Source organism: Aquarana catesbeiana, linkage group LG05 (genome assembly GCF_042186555.1).
Source record: "Aquarana catesbeiana isolate 2022-GZ linkage group LG05, ASM4218655v1, whole genome shotgun sequence".
Classification (NCBI taxonomy): Eukaryota; Metazoa; Chordata; class Amphibia; order Anura; family Ranidae; genus Aquarana; species Aquarana catesbeiana.
The window spans coordinates 559,228,797-559,250,806 of NC_133328.1; the positions used below are offsets into that span (position 1 = coordinate 559,228,797).

General features: G+C 41.3%; 1 protein-coding gene across 2 annotated transcripts in view; it reads left to right on the forward strand.

Annotated features, from left to right (window-relative positions):
- The window catches only part of CPNE3 (copine 3), a 104,204-nt gene extending 82,432 nt beyond the window's left edge, over positions 1-21,772 (forward strand). For both annotated transcript variants that reach the window (XM_073631914.1, XM_073631913.1), the window contains exons 13-16: positions 10-61; positions 7,551-7,684; positions 9,347-9,583; positions 14,337-21,772. In XM_073631914.1, the coding sequence (XP_073488015.1) occupies positions 10-61; positions 7,551-7,684; positions 9,347-9,583; positions 14,337-14,447 (534 nt within the window). In that variant the 3' untranslated portion in view covers positions 14,448-21,772. The remainder of the gene's footprint in view (positions 1-9; positions 62-7,550; positions 7,685-9,346; positions 9,584-14,336) is intronic.
- The last annotated feature ends 238 nt before the right edge of the window (positions 21,773-22,010 follow it).

Genomic DNA, 22,010 nt, shown 5'->3' on the forward strand with positions numbered 1-22,010 from the left:
TTATTTCAGGTTTCACATGAGTTTCCAATAAACTTCAACCCATCAAACCCTTACTGTGCTGGTAAGAACTAATAAGTTATATAAATGAAAAAATCATATAGGGTGCCTAGCTCTAAACAGTTGATACAAAAGAGTGTAGTTGCCCCTTTAAGTGTTTACAACACCCATAAACCAATAATATAAAGTGCAGGTGCTTCGCTTATACTCCATATACCAACAAATGTGCATCAGAAGGTCCACATAAATTAGGTAAATTCAATAGATCAAAAGTCCTGATAAACAAAATTTTATTTTAATAATAATAAACTTTATTTTATATAGCGCCTTTAACCACTTCAGCCTCGGTAGGATTTACCCCCTTCCTGACCAAGGACCAAGGCATTTTTTGCGATATGGCACTGCGTCGCTTTAACTGACAATTGTGCGGTGGTGCGACGTTGTACCCAAACAAAATGTATGTCCTTTTTTCCTACAAATAGAGCTTTCTTTTGGTGGTATTTGATCACCTCTGCAATTTTTACTTTTTGCGCTATAAACAAAAGAAGAGCGTCAATTTTGAAAAAAAAAAAACACAATTTTTTACTTTTTGCTATAATAAATATCCCAAATTATAAAAACTAATTTCTTCTTCATCAGTTTAGGCTAATATATGTTCTTCTACATATTTTTTGTAAAAAAAAAATTGCAATAAGAGCATATTGATTGATTTGTGCAAAAGTTATAGCGTCTTCAAAATAGGTGATAGATTAATGACATTTTTATTATTTTTTTATTTTTTACTAGTAATAAGAAAAAGGAGAACAGTTGGGACTTTATATGAGGTGGTGACCTGGTAAGGTCAATTGCCTCCATCCCTATCTATATGTCAAAAAAAGAGGGGAAAGGGGATTGGGACTTTGAATGAAGCACTTATGCCCCATACACACGATCAGATTTTCCGAAAACAAATGTTGGATGTGAGCTTGTTGACGAAAAGTCCGACCATGTGTATGCTCCATCGAACAATTGTTGTCGGACTTTCCACCAACAAATGTTGGATAGCAGGTTCTCAAATTTTCCGCCAACAAATGTTTGTTGTCAGACTTTCCGATCGAACAAAAGTCCACGCATGCTCGGAATCAAGTACGAGCCGGAGATATAACTAGCGTTCGTAATGGAGATATCACGTACGTCTTGTACGTCACTACGTTCGTAATTGTTGGCCAACATTTGTGTGACAGGATGTATGCAAGCCAAGTTGGAGCCAACATCCTTCGAACAAAAATCCATGGTTTTGTTGTCATAAAATCCCATCGTGTGTACGGGGCATAAGGTATAAAGAATTCAGTTGTATAAATTAACATACAAACACATAATCATGAGTAAGTGTATATCCAATACAATTATAATAACTGGTACAATTCATAAAAATGTATATCTATACATACAATGTAGACGGGTTGCCACATGATTATAAACGATTAATGTCAAAACCTATACATACTGACAGATATCAATTGAATCATAGGGACACGGCATATAATAGCTCTATGCATTTCGTGGTTTGATCCATTCTTCAGGAGCATGGGCGTCAGTTCAATAAAATATTCTTTATACCTTTGTGCTTCATTCAAAGTCCCAAGCACCCTTAGGATGGGGCTGTTACCTCCCATCCCTTGATTAGATATACAGCGTCCCTTGCTCTATTTAGTGTGCCATGTGATCTGGTTTAGGAGCCCTCTGGCTCTCATCCCTCCTGGGAGCTGCGATGCATACCATGTACCCTTCTCCTCCCCTTCTACTTAGGGTGGGTGGACATTCATGCGCCATGCATCGACGTCACCTTCTGTGTGTTGCAGGTGCGGTGTCACTGCTGTGGCACCGCCCCTCCTTTCCACGGTAGTACTATCTGGTGGCTAGATGGAGGAGTGTAATGGTACCGACGCTGGGCGGTTCTCCACCTGGCCAAGGACATTTTACTAGTAATGACGGCAATCTGCAATTTTTTATCGGAACTGTAACATTGCAGCAGGCAGATCAGACACTTTTGACACATTTTTGGAACCATTGACATTTATACAGCGATCAGTGCTATAAAAATGCACTGATTACTGTGTAAATGTCACTGGCAGGGAAGGGGTTAACACTAGGAGGCGATCAAGGGGTTAAATGTGTTCCCTCTGTGTTCTAACTTTGGGAGGATGGGACTGACTTGGGGAGGAGACCGATCGGTGTTCCTATATACTAGGAACACACAATCTTTCTCCACACCCCTGACAGAACGTGGATTTGTGTGTTTACACACACAAATCCCCATTCTTGCTCTGTCAGGATCGATCGCGGGTGCCCGGCGGCTGCCGAGCACGTGCATCGGCTCCTTAGGGACGCGCACGCGCCCTCTATACTCAAAGCGACCGCCGTACAGCTACAGCTATTTGCGTAGGAGTGCTATTCTTCTGCCGTCAATCGACGGCGGGCAGTCAGCAAGAGGTTAAAGGTAGCTTCTCAAAGCTTTTAAATTCAAAATTAAAGGATAAGTTCACTTTCACTAAATGCGCATTTTTTGCAGATAAGGGATAGTATATGGTGTGTGTGTGTGTATGTATGTGTATTATCTTGTTTATTCCTATAGTTAAGGTTAATGAACAAAGAAAAAACTTTGCGCCAATGGGAAAGTGGTTGCCAGCAGCAGTGCGAATGTGAGCTGACTAGCGTCACAGTGAGATAAAAAGGTTAGACACCACGCTCAGCTAATAAAAATTCCAAATATGAAAACAACGTGTGAAATTCATTAACAGTTCCACTTCGTTGTGAAAAAAGTACTCGTACGTCGATCAAAACTAGAGGTGCTCCAATTCAGTGTGCAGACAGAGGTGCCCCACCTGGATGTGCACTCACTCTTCTGAATTGACCACGTATCGCTAGAGTAGTCACTTGTGCTTCGTGGGGATATGTAACCCCTAAATGGTTAATCCAGATCAGCTGCGTTTAGAATGGTCCTCCATAAATAGGGAGACAGAATGACAGAGGGGCGCACTCATAGTGTAAAACCGTAATTTATTTAAGGATGTGGTAACGAAATGGGATAAACTCACATTTTCTGATGCCTATGCCTGGCACCCGGTGTGATCAGCATGTATTTTAATCAGGGGTATCCGGCCATTCTCTCTCAGGGCGCTGCTGTATTGCGGTGACGCTCGATTCCCTGTGATCGTCTTTACAGGTGGATGTGTGGCCGCGATGACGCGATCAAGCCTCAGCGAGTTTCAGCCAAAAGGGATGGCCGTTATCAGGAGCTATGTGGGACTGTTAATGAATTTATTTTTTGCCATTTTGATTCACACATTCTTGTTTTCATATTTGGAATTTATATTAGCTGACCGCTGATAAGGTTAATGGTGGTGATATAATATGATATGATATAATAACAATATTCACTATAGAAATAAACACGATGCTAAAATAAGCAAAGGTCTCAATTATTTACAAAGTAAGTAGTAATGCAAACATAAAACACTAAAAGAATACTACACAGCATATAAAACAAAAAGAGCAGGGGCGATGTGATACCGCATGTCCTTCCTTTCGGGTCCTGTATGCTGGCTGGGCTCCAGGATAAAGAGAAAGAGACCGACCATGGTGTGCCGTGGTCTTTTAATGCATTCTCAAAAACAACCCACACAAACACCCTCTGCTCGCCCGTGTAGTCCTCTATCCAATGAGAAAGGGGTTGTTCGTCCTAATCACCAGGGAGTACCATATGTTATTGCCCCGAACATAAATATGTTACCGTCTTCCACCAGGGGGCAGCATTACTCTATTAACACCTGCCTTGACCCAGGTCAACATCCCAGCAACATCTGGCTTTTTGATGTCTTGGTTACAGGCAAGGCAAGTAGGCACTTTACTCTTCCCATTACCAGGTGGTCTGAAGCAAAGCTCTCCTGTTCCCATACCCCACCACCAGGAGGTATGCGTGAATCCTTTTTCCAGATGAAGATTCTGATACGCATTAGTCTGCTATACACACCTTGCTAGGTAATCTTGCTCTGCTGGTATTCCAGGCTACTTCTTAGGCCGCGTACACACAGGCGGACTTTCGACGGACTTTTGACAGACTTCCAACGGACTTTTTAACGAACGGACTTGCCTACACACGATCACACCAAAGTCCGACGGATTCGTACGTGATGATGCACACCGGACTAAAATAAGGAAGTTGATAGCCAGTAGCCAATAGCTGCCCTAGCGTCAGTTTTTGTCCGTCGGACTAGCATACAGACGAGCGGATTTCTGGGTCCGGTGGAGTTACGACGTAAAGATTTGAAGCATGTTCCAAATCTAAAGTCTGTCAAATTTGCGACTGGAAAAGTCCGCTGAAGGTCCGGTGAAGCACACACATGATCGGATTGTCCGCCGGATTTGATCCGTTGGACAAGTCCGGTTGAAAAGTCCGACCGTGTGTACGCTGCATAACAGGCCAAATGGCTTTATTAACCAGGCAGTAAAAATCCAGAAATGTGTGATATTAAGCATGTTGCCTTCCAACACATTTGTTTTTTTTTTTTTTGTTAGGAACCTGCAAAGACGGTCAGCAGAATGTCTGTGTAATGCCACGGTCCGGCAGACTGTCTACCCATACCTCTGATACAAGCAGACAGTTACACTCCGACACAAAGCTTAGTAAACTACCAAGAGCCTTCAATAGTGCTCTGGTAATTCATTGAAAACTACAAGCCTGCAGCCGCAAAGTCTGTTGGGACTTGCAGTTTCCTCATTCACAAAATACTGTGATTGAATGACACGGCCAGGCGGGTGGCCCACTAGCTGTCACAACAATGGGGGGGGGGGGGTTTGGGGGTTGGTGCATTTATAACATGTGACATGTTACACCCCGAATGTAGGTGTGACATGTTACACCCCGAATGTAGGTGTAACATGTAACATGTTACCAAAGGTGAACTTATCCTTTAAGTGACTTGACACCAAAAGAGGTTATTCATTCCCTTGTGGTTCTTCGTGTTCCTCACATGTGCATGCTTGTACCACCACATACAGTATGTGTAAAATGCACACTCACCACATGGAGATGACTCCTTAGTTTAAGAAGGTCATTAAGCGCTTTATCCTGATGTGGGAAGTTACTGTGTACAAAAATCTTTCTAAGGTCAGCTGTCTGCTCTCTGCTGTTACATCAATTGGGCTTCATGCACTGATCAATTCACGAGAAATGCCAAGAGATCAAATCATAGCGCAATATTTATTATAGTAGAAAATGTTCAACAAACATGAAAACCACACATAAGCCAATGCTTCCTCTGTAGCGGCGGCTCCTGTCCCAGGTGGAGTGATACCAAGTGCACTTCGCCTAGGACCTTTCTAGCAGCTTGAAGAGCGATGCCAGCAGAAGCGGGAAGAGGAAGCACTGCGGTGTAGCACAGTGCACCTGCGGCTTTCCTGTGGGTTAGTTGCACTCAGCCATAGACTTCTATTTTATCCTGTGGGTTTGCTGTGCTGTCGGAAAGCACACCAAAACTCCTGAATGCAGGAGTTTTGGTGCACTTTTAGGAAGTGCACCACACCCGCAAAATGTAATAGTCTATGGCCCAGTGCAGCAAAGCCACAGGTGCACTGTTCTACATTGCGGTGTGGATAAACCACAGTGCATTGGTGTAAAAGCAGCCTTCTAGGGGGCTCAGGACAGGTCATGTACATTTGTGGTTTGGGGGTGGTAAAACCCCATAGTTTATTCTGGCCTGCAACCGGTTACCACATCACTTAAGTGGCCCTCGCTCTTCAAAAGGTTAAGCACTCCTGGTGAAGATATTGTAGAGATTTACAATTTATTTCTAGTTTTATCTTGACATGCACTTTAACCACTTGCTGCAAAATCACGTACCTGTACGTCATTCTGCTTCAAGTGGTTGTACTGGGGTGATGCAGGCATCACCCTGGTACTGTTTTTTTTTTTTAGAGCTGACGGTCGGCTTTCTTTTTATAACAACCGATGTGGATAAGCAGCCGCTCGATTTTTATCACATGCAGCGGGAGGGGACGTTCCAACACCCCCTCCCAGTCCGCTGCTCCCCCCTGAGAGGCCCAAGTGACCAGCCGGCACAGCTTTGATCGGGTCTCGGATCTAGTAACCCGGCAGCAGTGTCACAACGTCACTTCCGGTTTATTGGAGCCTTAAAGGCGCCAGATTTTTAAAAAAATATCACTATTCAAAACAGCCAAACTTGGCATTTTGAATGCTTTTAAGTGCAAAGGAGGGACCCCAGATCCCTCCAAAAAAATACCTGACACATGAATATTGCTGTTACATTCCTTGTGACAGTAAAAAAAGTGATCCAAAAAAAAAAGAAACAACCAAAAAAATAATGTAAAGTGTCCCATCCCTCCGTGCTCACGTGCTGAAGAGAACACATACGTAAGTCGCGGCCGCAAATGTTCAAACCACGCGTGAGTTATTGCTGCGATCGTTAAAAAAAAAAGCAATAATTGTAGCACTAGACCTTCTCTGTAACTCTAAACTGGTAACCGTTAAAACTTTTTAAAGCTTGCCTATGGAGATTTTTAAGTATCGTAGTTTGTCGCCATTCCACTATTGCACAATTTTAAAGCGCGACATGTTAGGTATCCATTTAATTGGTGTAACATCCTCTTTTACGTTATACAAAAATTTGGCCTAACTTTACTATTTTTTTATTTATGAAAGTGTATTTTTTTACCAAAAAATTGCGTTTGAAAGACCGCTGCGCAAATACAGTGTGACATAAAATATTGCAAAGACTGCCATTTTATTCTCTAGGGAAGGGATATTCAGTTAGCGGACCTCCAGCTGAACTACAAGTCCCATGAGGCATAGCAAGACTCCGCTATGCATATCCCTGCTCTAGGTTCTCTGTTAAAAATATATATATAACTTTTGGAGGTTCTAAGTAAATTTTTTAGCAAAAAATTCTGATTTTAACTTGTACGCTACAAGTGTCAGAAAAAGAAAAAAACGGTTAAACCTTTCAAATACATGTTTATTCATACTATAAATTCTTGAAATCCCTTGACTATACAAATGTGGTTAATTGTTCTGTGACAATAAAATATGAAAATTTGCATTTCTGGTTTCTTGCTAGCTCATATAATTAGATGTATACACAGCAACCCAAAAATAGATAGTGTTAGGCAACAGTTCAACCAAAAACACTGGAAAGAGCTTCAGTCAAAGCTTGTGTTTTTACTTTTTGGATAGAATGAAGAATGGTTGGAACATCTACAAGGATTTTAGTGTTTGTGGCCACGTTGAGCATTTTACATACTTTTGTTTTTTCCCAGTGATCCAACAAGAGGTGAGGGGAATTCCCTAGAAATTGTCAGAAGTTCTAACCTTTCCCACTCTTCCAAAAATTGAAGTCTGTGGGAAAGGTTCCAATTCTCAGGAATAAATGCTTCCATACAGAACTACCTTAACCAGAGCTTCTGGAGAGCAAACCCATAGATAATCTCCACTGGAAATATATTTTATTCTCTATAGTATCTATAACCAAGACCTATTTTCTTTTCTATTCTTGTAGGAATTGAGGGGGTAATAGATGCGTACCGCAGTTGTCTTCCTCAAGTTAAACTGTATGGCCCCACCAACTTTTCTCCAATTATTAACCATGTCGCTGCATTTGCTGCTGCTGCAACTCAGCAAAAGACTGCTTCGGTAAGTAAGATTTTTTGGATGCTTAGTTGATAAAGCTGGATCAATGAATGCTTGCTTTGAGTTGTAATATTATGTTTATTTATTTTTTAATTTTCCTTGCTCCATATGTGCTGTTGTAAAAATTGTCTTTTACATTGACATGCAGAATAAAGCTTCCAAGAGCCTTTTAAAGTATATGTGAACTCTCACCTTCTAAAACAACCCATTCAGTTTAAAACAGAAACAAACGGCAAAACATTTGTATATAAAAAACATAAATGCCTTTTTTCTTATAAGTGATCACATTTCCCCTGTTCTCAGCTGCTTAAGAGCTGGGAGAGTAGAAACAGCAGCAAACTGAGCTTCATACAAGTCTGATCATTGGAGGAGAGCAGGCTGAGTTCCCAGCACAGCTATAGAACTGACAATTGTGTGTTGTCCTGCTTAGTGTGGTCAGTTTTTAATAGGAATACAGAGGGACTGACAGGAACACCATGGATTTTGCACAAAGGAGCAATAAAAAGAGAACAGGATACTTTTTCATACAAGTACATTATACAGCAGGCACATATCAGGAATATGAAATGTTAGGTTTGTATATTCTTTAACTACCTAGAACATCCTTTTTTATCATAGAGCAACCCTCAAAAAATATTTTTTTCATGCCTCAGGAAACCCCGCTATAATGAATTGGGGGTCAGTGGGAGAATGCAACCTCTTACAGTGGTGGCCAGGATACCACCCTTACAGACAGCTAAAAACTAGATAATTGGTGTGCTGCTGGCTCTGCCAAGTGCTTTTGGACCCAGAACTATGCAGGCATTATTAAATGTGAGGTCAATTGACCACAACTCAAGGGACCCCTAGCAACTTCTGGAGGAACCTCAGGGTTCCACGGAACCCTGGTTGAGAATGGCTGATCTAGAAAATGTGTACCAATTTGTACACGGGAGAGAGGTTAGTGATGAAACAAAAATCGGAGAAAGTAGAATATTTTAAGTCGAAGGTGAAGGAAAACACTACTTTAAGGGTCAGTCCATTAAAATGTAGTATTTTAGCTAAAAATGGAACCTACTGGGCTGAGTCCGTCCCTGACTATTATATCTTGGATATTCCACCAGCGAAATCTCCCTACTATAATTCGCAGCTCTGTTCCTGTCCACCTTTTGGTTGTACCTGCCCAGCACTTTCTGTATTATAATATAAAATAAATAAACAATCCAGCAGGGAGAACCGGACCTTTTTTAATGGCCACAGCAGGTGTGCAGACCTAGGAGCTCCAGCAACCAGATCTCACCAATAAGTCCCTGAGGGGTATAAAATTGTCATGTGGTTTAACTCTCCAAAATCTATGAAATGCAGACAAAACAGATTTTGGATGGACGCTTTAAAATCAAGAGATCGCAAGCTATTCTTTCAGGGGACACCTTAACAAGCTGCAGATGAATGTAGACTAAAATCCTACCATCGAAGCACACTGACTACCATGGGGAAACCTTTTTTTGGCTGTGCACAATACCAGGCGTTATGATCAGCCACTGCAGATGTGTCATGAGAGTTTTTATTATAGTGTTATTTTATGTCTATTCTTTACATATAATGTTAACCTATAATGGAGCAAATACAACATCAGTCTTTTTAGTTTTCAAAGTTGTTAACATTTAATCTCCTTTTCTTTTGTAGCAATACTTTGTCCTGCTGATTATCACTGATGGGGTGATAACAGATCTTGATCAGACACGACATGCCATCGTTAATGCTGCCAAGCTTCCAATGTCCATCATTATAATTGGCGTGGGAGGGGCTGACTTCAGTGCCATGGAGTTTCTAGACGGTGACAATGGAGGTCTTCGATCACCCACTGGAGAGATGGCTATAAGAGACATTGTGCAGTTTGTGCCATTCAGAAAGTTTGCACAGGTCAGAGAATTGTTTTCTTAAAAATACTTTCTTAAATTTCCTAACGGGGCTTTAAAGCAGCCAATGAATGCAATGTAGATGGTCAAAAAAATAATTTTATTGGTACAAAAAATAGTGTAAAACAGATGAGTTCTGACCTATAAAGTCAGGACATGAACTGGAGTACAATATAAAAATCACAACGGACAGTGCCCGTAATTGGGAACAGTGTAAAATATAGTGTATTTAGGACAACAAGATCATAGGTATTAAAATCCTGACGCGTTTCGACCCTCACTGGGTCTTCTTCAGAGGATAGTTGTCAACTGTAGGGATGTAAGCATATATCAAACATAGCATAAAACTCAAAAATAATAGACCTATGTATGTACAACACAGCATGTCTGCATAAATTGCATAACTACCCATCACAGAGTTCCCGATAATTCAGGATGTTCGTGATGAGAAGGATGTGGTCCCTCCTATGTCCTTTGCCTCCCCAGTGACAGGCCAGCTCCCCAGAGAGCGGGTAATAGGCCAGACGTGCCTTGCAAGGGATCACGCGTATACTGCCCCCCACAGGGGGAAAAGGTAAAAACGGACAGCAGGTGGCACACACTGCACCCAAGATGGAGTAACGGTGACGCTGGAATCAGATTAAAAGCAAGGAATCATTAATTCCCCCAGAAAGAAGGTAATTCCCCTAATTAAGGGCAATTTACTCGTATTAGAATATAGGTCCGTGGGAATGCAGGGAACAAGAAGGTGCAGCAAGAAGAGGAAGAGAGGAGGAAAAAAGGGGAAGGGAGGGAGAAAAAAAAAGGGGGGGGGGAAGGAAGGGAGGAGGGGAAAATGGAAGAGTGGAGGGGGGGGGGGGAAGAGGGGAAAGTGGAGAAAACAAATACGAAAGGGAGCAGTGAAACCCAAAGGGTGAAAGAAGTGAGTATGTGACTAGCGAGAGCAAACAACAAACGACCGGCTGCCCATTTAGGACCATACAGCGGTAGAGGTATTGGAGTAATAGTACTAGCCGTACACCAGTGAAAAGGACCAAAGTGCAAGATGGGGAAGACCAGCCGGAGCTGGAAGAAAAAAGGGAGAATGGGGATGGTGCAGTAGTGAGAATATAGAAAGAAGTGGCTAGGAATAAAAGAAAGGGAAGAGAGGGAAGACTCATGTGTGTGAAAAAGACCCAGCGATAACGCAACAATCCACATGACAAAACCAAACAATACGTGATACATAAACACAAGGAATAAAAAAGTGCATGTGGTGACGGCAGTGCTTATTACCCGATAAAAAGGACCGGAATGGCTCGAATCAGATTGCCCAGGGTTCTGGAAGGTTAAAATGTTATAATCAGACATCGCTGGATAGAAGGAGTAATAAAGGAGGAATGCTGAGGAGCCGTGGTATGAACCACAAATAGATAGAAGCAGTTAGGACGTTTTAAATGTACTCACCAATCACTCAGACTGGTAACTGCATACAAGGTATCACCAAGTCAGGAGAGAGTCAATGAGCCTCCCCTGGAACTTTGCATTAAAAGGAAAAGTTAATTAACTAAACCCCATCAGGTGCGGGTGCTCATTCACTCCCCTCCCTCCTCCCCCTTCATTGGGGGAAAGAGCAGCACAACAGTGCGCTCGCTGCGTGACCCCCCCCCGGCGTTCCGGAGGAGAATGAACTCTCGGGTCCCCCGTCGCTTCCGCTGCAACTGCGCAGGCGCCGTGACATCACGCGCGCGTGAGCTCGGCGTCCGGAAGGGATCCGGGACGCCGCTGGCAGACAAGAAGCACCCAATCCCAGGTGCTGCCACCTGGTGGGCGCATCAAGGAGACGCAGGGCCCAAGCGTCACCCCTCTTGTCCTGCCAGGAAGGCATGAATGGTACAGTCCCGCCCCCTAAATGGAGAGCACAGCCGATCAGGGGGAGACAACAAGAGACACAGCAAGAGGCAACAAGATGATTATACATATTGTCAAGTGATATTAAGAGAATATAACCAAACTTGCCATAGTCAGACGCTGATTAGGCATTATGCATAAAGTATACGGGATCCTTTGTTGACCATAATATATACATCATACTGTATTTTTTGACCATCTACATTGCATTCATTGGCTGCTTTAAAACCCCGTTAGGGGGTTTTCGTATAATTTTTATGCATCTTGTGGGGTGCGCAGCCTATTTGTCTGTACTCATGTGAGTGTCCCTGGTTGGCCATACTTTCTTAAATTTAATGATAGACTCCAAGTACCATCAAATAAATATGCTTAGACGTGTTATGATCCACTTACCTTTGCCCAACATCGGTGCTGCAGCTATAAATGACTCTAGCTCTAGTGTTGTGTGTATGCTTAGCCCCTCACAGTATCAGTATCATGGGCTGCTTTTGTGATTGGACAAAGCGTGAGGAGGTAGCTAGATCGTAAGACATTTGAGCATGCAGTTCAGCTATAAAGTAGAAGGAAAGGCAATACAGTCACCCACCTATTAAATGTTGCCTTCCCATTGCTCGTATTTTCTAGTTTTTTTCGTTTCCAATAAATATCTCAAAGTAATTAACATTTTTTTTTAAACTTTTTCCAAGCATATAGCCTCAAAGCTTCGGTGAGTGTGTCAGTTTATAGAAGGCACTGACAACATCGCTGAATCCTTAGAGCAGTGACGTCATCCCACTGGCGTCAATAGCTGTAAGCCTGCCAGCCCCAAAATAATTTATGCCCACTACCTGCACCAGCCACACACAGCCAGTCATATGACTGCGAAAAAAAGTTTTCCTTTTATTTTAAAAGGTTTCCTTCTACTTTAAAATGTTTCAGCCATTGTTGGAAATACATTAGTAAAGTAAAGAAAATGCAAACAAGTTTATTGCATGTATAAACCATTTTCACTTTAGTCCAGCTGTGGGAATTCGGTCAGCTGTTGTGTCAAACAAAAAAACTTTAAAGGCAAATCACATTTTTGAGTTGTGGCGCTGCACATTACACATGTCCCTGATGCTGTGCCATTCACAACTTCCCCACTGCATTCTTGCTCATCTTCCCTAATGCAACTTTGATGTAGTTTGCCACAACGCACAGTAGGGCGTTGCGTTGCAAAAAGGGGTTTGTTGGACATGCTGGAGTGTGTATGGGTGAGACATAACATAATGCACCACACAAATATACAGTAAATGGGCCCTAAGTGATTCAATAAAACTTAGCGTTAAGGTTTAAATTAATCTTTTCTAAAATGTGCTAATTCAGTAGAGAAATTTGACAGAATTTGCAAACATTTGTATTCCTTAGGAGCAAACGTACTGAAAATGTTGGTTAGTTGAGTGCAAAAGTGTTGCAGATTCCAATAAACCAGGTGAAGGCATTTACTAAGCATGAAAAGCCACTAAAGAACTAAAAGAGCTGTTACAGGCTTGCATCGAGAGAGCCCAACTATTATTCCCCCCCAGCTGCTCCATTCATAGAAGCCACACTACAACTTCTATGAATGGAACACAATCTATGACTGTAGGGGGCGGAGCTATCAATCAGATGCCTGTCCTCCATTCATAGATCCTGTTCTAATCATAGTAGCTGTAGTACGGCTTCTATGAATGGAGCAGCTGCAGGGAAAGGGCAGGAATAATCAGGCTATTTTAATGAGAGGCTGCAACGGGCCTTTAGTTTTATTAACCCCCAATGCACGGAAAGATTAGGGTGGGGTGGAGCAGGATGCAAGAGTATTACTACTAGCAGCAAAGGAACAGCATAAAAGACACACCCTACTGACTGTAAGTTGTCTCCCGTTCTAATTTTTCTGTTGTTGATTTTGGCTGCACTTAGGCTTTAAAGTTCTGATGAAAGGAAACTCATGTTGAGAGAAATACAAAGAGTTTTTTTTATAGAATCCTTCTTTTAAAAATGTTAGTTGCCTGACTATCTTTAGCTTCAGAATCTAATGCTGTGAAATAGGCATGATACAAGGGAAGTCACTGAAACTGGAACACCTGATCATCATACTTATAAAGGCAACATGTGATTTCCTTCTGTATACACTACAAATTGCAATGACATCTTATAATATATACTTCACTATCATCTTTTCTATCCTACAAAAGCTGTTAAAAAAAATGATAATCTCTCATTAAAGTGATTGAAAAGTCAGAAGGTTTTTTATCCTAATGTGTTCTATGCATTAAGATAGAAAGTCTTCTGTGTGCAGCAGCCCCCCTAATACTTACCTGAGGTTCCTCTACATCCAGCGATGTAGCAGGAGTATCTCGGCTGCCCGGGGCTCCCCTCCTCATTGGCTGAGACAGCAGCACAGCGCCATTGTCTCCTGCTGCTGTCAATCAAAGTCAGTCAGCCAATGAGGAGAGAAAGGGAGTTGGGTCAGGCCACGGCTCCATGTCTGAATGGACACAGGGACCTGTGGCTCGGCTCAGGTGCCCCCATAGCAAGCTGCTTACTGTGGGGGCACTCAACAGGAGGGAGGGGCCAGAAGCACTGAAGAGGGACCCATGAAGAGGAGGATCTGGGCTGCTTTGTGCAAAACCACTGCACATCGCAGGTAAGTATGGCATCTTTGTTATTTTTAATTAAAAGAAACAAAACTTTAGTATCACTTTAAGTCTATGAATCATGACTCCTCTGCATATTCATGCTAAGGGGATGACATGTTATGGGTTTTTGAGATTCAGGAAGATTGGTAAAATGGGATTTGGTGCCTTGACTAACATAAATTGTTATATTGTCCTTTCTGCCTCTCAATAATTCTTCTGTTCTGATTTTAGGCTCCCAAGGAAGCCCTCGCTCAAAGTGTTTTGGCTGAGGTTCCCCAACAAGTTGTCTCTTACTTCAACATGTACAAACTAAAGCCACCCAAAGATCCAGCAGCTAATTAAAAAAAAGAAAAAAATAATCAATTTGCCAAAAAACAATATTTCAATACTAAATGTATGTCTTATTACATTTGTTAGACCAGGACTGCACATGTCCCAAACTGCTAAAGAATTACAGCAGGATCCTAAAATCTACAACATAACAGATAAGCTGTACTGTTGGCACCGCAAGGTGTCTTCTCTTCCTTTTACTGCGCTAAAACGGTGCCTCAATCTGCTGTCAAAGATCCCCGCAATTCCTGTGCATGTGTCTTCCCAGTCATAATTTGCGCATGCCTAAGTATATTCCCCTTGTCCGACAACGCTCAGGCCTAGTGATAGGTCCCTCAGGCTTTGAGTGCTGATTTGTGGAAGGCAACAGGCCGTGTTTGTGCCCCCCCCCCCCCCATCCCACTTAGAATTGGGACTTTCTTAGGGCTCTGACAACAGATTGGACACCACAGCACACTTTAACACACTAAGTCTGACCATACATTATACAACTTTCTTGTTCAATTTTTCTTTAGATTTACCAAAATCATATAATATGAGATCAAATGTAAACACTCTCAATATGTGTGCAGTCAGGTAAGCCCTTGCACTTCATAGCTCAAGGTAAATCTAAAGGAAGTTAAATAGGAAAATTGTATAATGTATGGCCAGCCTTTGCGTTACAGCACAGCCTGACTGCTAGGGTTCATGTTGATGGGCGTTCTCTTCAAACACTGCGTTTGCTATGTGAATACATTCAGCTGCATTTGAATAAAAAAATGGAACATTTGACAAGAAAAGGAAATGCTACTACCAAACAAGTGTAAATGCAGGTCAAATGCAGCCTTTGAATTGTTATGTGAACTACTTAATCAAAATTAATAGGATTTTGCTGTCCTGGGTTTGAATTGTGTTGCAAAGCACACCCGTCAGCATGACCCTTTACTTTGCCTACTGACAGGCATGTACAGACTCTGTTTACACCTTTAGCAATGCTGCTGTTTTTTTATGTCTCCTTTTATACTTTTATGTATATACCATTGTTTTATTGTAATATAGCTAAATATATGCAAGTCATGTCTATCTTTTTTCAAGTTTTATGTGCCAGCTGTAACAGTTTTCCAAATGTGTTCTTAAATACTTATACCACAGCTAATGCGATGCCTGTAACTCTCAGATCCCCCTCATTGACATGCTGATCATAGGGAAGACCCACAGATGGATGTGTCCTTTATCACAGAAACGTTGTGTACAGTGCAGGAGTGTAATTGGAAGAATCCTGATTCATCTCCCATGGTTGGTCATTTCAACATATATTGAACTTGACAGTTTAACATTGAGCTAAAGACTCAGGAGATTGCTCTTAATTCCACCTCAAATATCAGCTGTCTGTTGCTGTCTGCTGGGCAGATTTTACTGTGTATTAGTTATCTATTCATCTGTCCTTGTGAAAGGAAACTTACCAGGATACAAATGTCTAGCTCAGGTCCAGCTGCTGAAGCTGAGCAACTACAAGTTCCAGCATGCCCCTCCAACTCCAAATTTCATCTAAAGGGCTAGTAAAACTAAACTGACACTTAAAGTGCACGTGCCCAGACTATGGACATTAAAGTGGGGGGTAAACTTCCATGCATAATTTGTACCTATAGGTAAGCCTATAATAAGGCTTTACCTATAGATACTGTCAATATCTCCTAAACGTGCACCGTTTAGGATCTATTTACTGTACATGCTGCTGGTTACATCACAGGCGCATGCGCTCTAAAGGAACAGCCCCTTGGGCCTGTGCCGTAAACGGCCGCTTTCGCGTGCGTGGCCCGGAGTTCGCAAACCCAGAAGGAAGACAGGTGAAGATGGAAGCCTTGTCAGCTGTGACAGCTCACCGCTGGAAGGCTTCTTTCTAAGGTAAGCTTCACATAATGTGCTACTAGCATAAAAATGGCTTTACCTTGCAGGTTCCAGCAAAAAAAAAAGCAAAACAGCAGTTTACTACCGCTTTAAACTGTTTACATAACAAGTAGTAAAAGAGCTGGTCCCTAATGACCTCTCTAGCTGCCTACATTGTGAAATAAATAATTCTCAAATTCCGACAGACTCTAATGCCCCATACACACGATCGGACAACAAAACCATGGATTTTTGTTCGAAGGTTGTTGGCTCCAACTTGTCTTGCATACACACAGTCACACAAATGTTGGCCAACAATTACGAACGTAGTGACGTACAAGACGTACGGGATATCTCCATTACGAACGCTAGTTTTACAAGACCGAGCGCTTCCGGCTCGTACTTGATTCCGAGCATGCGTGGACTTTTGTCCGACGGACTTGTGTACACACGAACGGAAAGTCCGAAAACAAAAATTTGTTGGTGGAAAATTTGAGAACCTGCTAGCCAACATTAGTTGGCGGAAAGTACACAACAAACGTTTGATGGAGCATACACATGGTCGGACTTTCTGCCAACAAGCTCACATCCAACATTTGTTGTCAGAAAATCCGATCGTGTGTATGGGGCATAAGGCTCCATAGAAGCTGTTAGCATTTTTTTCTGCTCCTAGAAGCTAAATAGCGTTATCCTATGTGTCCATGCACGCTACTTTAGGCCACATTTTTTTGCTTAGCTTTTTTAGCATCTAGGAGCAGAAGTTTTTTTTCTTCTTCTGTAGAGTTTCTTGGAGCGTTTTTCCAGCAGAAATTCTCCTAAACGCTACTAATAGCATTTTTTTGATTTTAGCTTTTTTTTTTTTTTTTTTTTTTAAGGAACTTAAAAAAATGCTAATAAAATGCTAACGCTCCTAAAACGATACTACAAAAAAAAATATTACCAGCATTCTTTAAGCTAAAAACGCTGGTGTGCATGGAGCCTAACAGTTTATAGACACATGCTGTGTGTTTACTATTTGAGGGCTGACAGATTCTGCTCGATTTCAGTGCCTCTGTTGTGAACTTTGAAAATTAATTTCTCCACAATGCCTAAAGATACTGAGGTGAATGAGGGCTTCGATTTTACTGGTTAGAAGATGTATTGTAAGATATATGTCTAAAGTAAAGCATTTTTATTTTTTAAATACAATGGAAAATGTTGATCGTCCCTTGTAAGGAGAATTGCTCTCTCTATTTGTCCTGTGACCATTGTCACTGCAACAGAAAGTGATGGGGAATCCAAAAAGTTATAGTTGTCATTAGAACAGAAAAAGGAAATCTCCCATTAGGGGCAACTTTTCCGGTGAGAGCTATCTAAGAGGAGATTTTCACTCACTTTGGATAGATTTTCTCTCACTTCCTGTTGTGTCTTAATGGCAGGAAGGGCATTCTCCCCAACAGGACACAAAAAAGGACAGATTTTCTAACTATTATCTAAGGAGAATCCTTCTGAAATGATACATAGCACATTATTATTAATGAGTTGCAACAATCTTGCTGTATGTTGTCCGCATGAGAACGCCATGTGAATGAGTCCAAAGAACGTCAGCTATGTGACACGAATAGTGGGTTAGGTATGCTCACTGATTTGGATCAGGTCGAACAATAATAAGCATGAATAATAGAGGGAATCACAGTCGTTAGTGTGTATAAAACACATTTATGTGTTTTTAAATTACTAATCTGAATGTATACTTCCATATTTAGTCTCTAGATAAGTGGGCAGGCCAAGTTGTGCAGTGAATGCTGGTAATGTCACTTGTCAGTGGAATAGTGTCACCTGTTTTATTGTAGTGTATAAAGTCATGTACCCTGTAGGTATTACGTTATTCGAATCTTAGTAAAACAGCAGTACTCATACAATAGCCTCTGTGGCCTATAGACACCTGTACTTGGCTTCACAGTTAATGTACATACAGTGCCAGCTATCTCAAAAGAAAATGACATGGATATAGAAACATTTAAAGGTATATTTGTAAGCTGCTTTAATAGTGTTTTTTTATATAAAGATTAGACGCATTTTATTTGCATTTGCCTGCAGATTACACCTGGAATACATAGCAAGTAATCTGTAGTTTAAAGCCAACAGCCAAACTTTTTTTTTTTCTTCAGTTTTCGCTAGACGTGGAAAGAATAAATACTCTTGTCAAAGTTTTATTTTTGTGAGTCTCCCATTGAGGAGTAAATGCTTGTGTCAAATGTTTATTTTGTGCATGTCTTCTTGAGGACATCTAAACCTCACTTCCTGTCCCTGAAAAGAAAAATAAGAGTTGCTTTGCCATGTTGTGCTTTTTTACAGCAGAATTCAAGCTAAAACTCTTGAAAATAAAAATAACAAGTTGCCATTGCTGCATCTATAGTTGAGTTGTCCCCTGCAGTAATTTCTTTCCTCCACTAGATGTCACCAGTCTTCTGGGTTGAATGACAGCCACCATCATTCAGTTCACATCCTCCAAACCAAGGCTGTCATGGTCATGCCTTCTGAGGGTGGTGTCATCACAGTAGCCTGGACTCACTATACCACTACACTAAACTGAATTCACACAGCACTATGGGACACTTTTTATTTTATTAATTTTGCATTTTTTAATGCAGCTTAACTTTTCTATAAAAATTCAGTTGCCCTCTCACCTCCTAAGCTGAAGTAGCATCTGCTTTAATGAAGATTGCTCCTTTTACATGGAGACAACCCACCCCCAAAAATGCCATGTGTATAGTTCATACAATAGTATCTAGCAGGGAAAACACTGGAGGTTATTTACCAAAACTGGAGAGTGCAAAATCTGGTGCGGCTCTGCATAGAAACCAATCAGCTAACAGGTTTTATTGCCAAAGCTTATTTGAACAAGCTGAAGTTAGAAGCTGATTGGCTACCATGCACAGCTGCATCACATTGAGTGTTCCAGTTTTAGTAAATCAACCCCACTGTGTCAATGCTTCATAGGTTAGAGAATAAGTTCATCTCCAAGTCATTCTTATGACTTACCTGTGTATTGCTGACAATCAATCAAAGTGTGTTTTTCTGTACAATGTCTAGGTGCTTCTTATGGATGTTTTATATTAATGTTTTTTGTAATTCCTTTTCTCAACCAAGTGAGACAATGTTGTCTTTTCTACATGACAGTTTTGACTATTCTGATATCTACGGTAATTTAAAGAAGCTTGTAAGTTCAAGTCTTTTATAGACATATATCATAAAATGTTGTTTCTGGGAAATTGTGAGGCAGAGATAAGTTTGCGACTTGTGTCTCTCCCTTGTGTCACGCTGTCTGTTCTTCTTCCCACTCACTTCTGTTGCAAGTGGATTTACTTTAGAAAAAGGAATTTGAATTTAGGCAGAAATCTTGACTTGTTAAATATTTTCTTTTTCTGTGCAGCTTATTGTACATCTGTTTTTACTCCAAAGACAAAGATCACCTTTTCTGGATTTACATTTTATTACAATACTGTACAGTAACTCGCCCCCTTCACCTTGACCACTAATCAACTAATCATAGGCTTCTTGTTGCCTTTATATTTATAAATGCTTACCCAAATAAGCCTTCCAAAACGCAACCCTAATAGTAAACTGAACCTACTAGCCAGAGCTTTTTTTAGGGTTCCTCTTACATTTCTTAGCCAGATAGCTTCTTTTGTGCCCATCTCTGTCCCAGGGATTTTGGTCTTGCTTTATTGCTAAGGGCCATGTCACACTTGCAATTTTATTACTACTGATAACTCACCAGTGAAAAGATCCCGAACAGGTGCTGAGACAATACTCGCCTACCTTTTATGGTGTCCTTCCCTCATCAGCCAGATGAGCAAAGTTTTGTTTCCTTGCTGATGTAAACACTGCAAAATGTCATTTACAAGCCAATGAAGCATTACTTCAGTTACAGAGCCTGTAATGCCCTGTATGCATAAACTCTGAAGCTTTTTCCGACGGAATTTCGCTCAAGCTGTCTTGCATACACACGGTCACACCAAATTCCGACCGTCAAGAACGTGGTGACTTACAACACGTACGACGTCTCGTACTTGCTTCAGAGCATGCATCATTTTTGGTACGTCGGAACAGCATACAGACGAGCAGTTTTCCCGATAGGAATAAGTTCCGTCGGAATAATATAGAACATGTTTTCTAAGTCCGTCTGAATTTTCGAAGTAAAAAGTTTGATGGGGCATACACACGGTCAGAATATACGATGAAAAGCTCCCATCTGACTTTTTCTGTCAGAAATTCCGACCGTGTGTACGGGGCATGAGTTAGGCCGGCCATACATGGTGCAAATTTCTGAAAGAAATTTGCACGATTCCCCCATTAACACAGGCAGTGCTGATTGGGAAATCCCTCTTGCCGAGACATTGTCTGCTCCCGGTGGCTGGGAGAAGACAGTGATTATTATAATTGCAAGAGAATCCATCAGGCTAGTTTTACCCAAGGTAATCAATCAATCAACTTGGACAGCTCATTAATGGTTCAACCCGTGTGTGGCCGGCCTTACACAATAGAAGTATGTAAGTATTTCTTTCTTGTTCCCTGTAAAGTGATCCAGTCGATGGCAAGGTGATGGCCACAGGATCACAAGTGGGCCATGAGCCCCAATGCATTCGGAGCTAAGCCCTCCTCATCCACTGTCACCCATACCTGTAAGTATACCTCATTGCCCAATAAAGGCAATGTTATTGAACAGAGGGAGCCTTGTGTATAGGTGGGTGTGTATGCCTTAATGGCTAAATCCACCTTCCTGACCATGTTTCATGTTATACCCATAATTGGAGTGTAACATGAAACATGGACAGAGACCCCCCACCCTAAAACTGCCCCCTCTTACAATTTAAAGTCTTAGTGCCCAGTGTGCCAGAACTGGCATTTTGAACATCCAGGTAACATTACAGAGAATGCTCAGCTAAGCAGGAACTGAATGATCATGGACCAGGACACATGGTGGACACTGGTTCACATTGGCTTTAGAGAAGAGCACAAAAAATACGATTTTGCTAACAAAGTTAAATGTAGGCTCATTGTGGTACCTATTCTTAGAGAGAATTTTATTTATATTATAGCTGACGGGTATTCTTTAATATTTTAATTACACATTTCTCCAAGACTTATCAGTTTTTCAAAGCCAACAGTGTAAAATGTCAGATGTTTTTCTCTTTCTAAAAGTTATGCAAATTTTACATATTTATAGGATGTTTCTATTAAAATGATAAAGGCCAGCATGACTGTTACACCGCTGCATCTATTAGATTCTTTTTTGCACTATTTTGCTCAGTATGATCTTGCAGGATATCAGTAGAGAAAGTTACAAAATGTATACTAAGCAAAAATACTAAACCATGGAATTCATTAAATATACAGCTTGTATGTGGCTAGGTTTGTTGTCATTTACAGTAAGTATTGTACATAATATACAATATATATACAATAAAACTCTGGCTTTTATCACATTCTTTGTGTTTTTAATTTTACACCATACAATGTGCTTATTGGTAGTGATATCCTTGGTGTTCCTGCCGGTCTCTCTGCTTTCCTATTAAAAACTGACCAAACTAAGCAGGAGAACACACCGTGGTCAGTTCTCTATCTATGCTGGGAACGCAGTGTGTTCCCCTCCAATAATCAGACTTGTCCTGACCCCCCCCCGCTGTACAGCCATTCACTGGGAAGCTCGGTATGCTGCTGCTT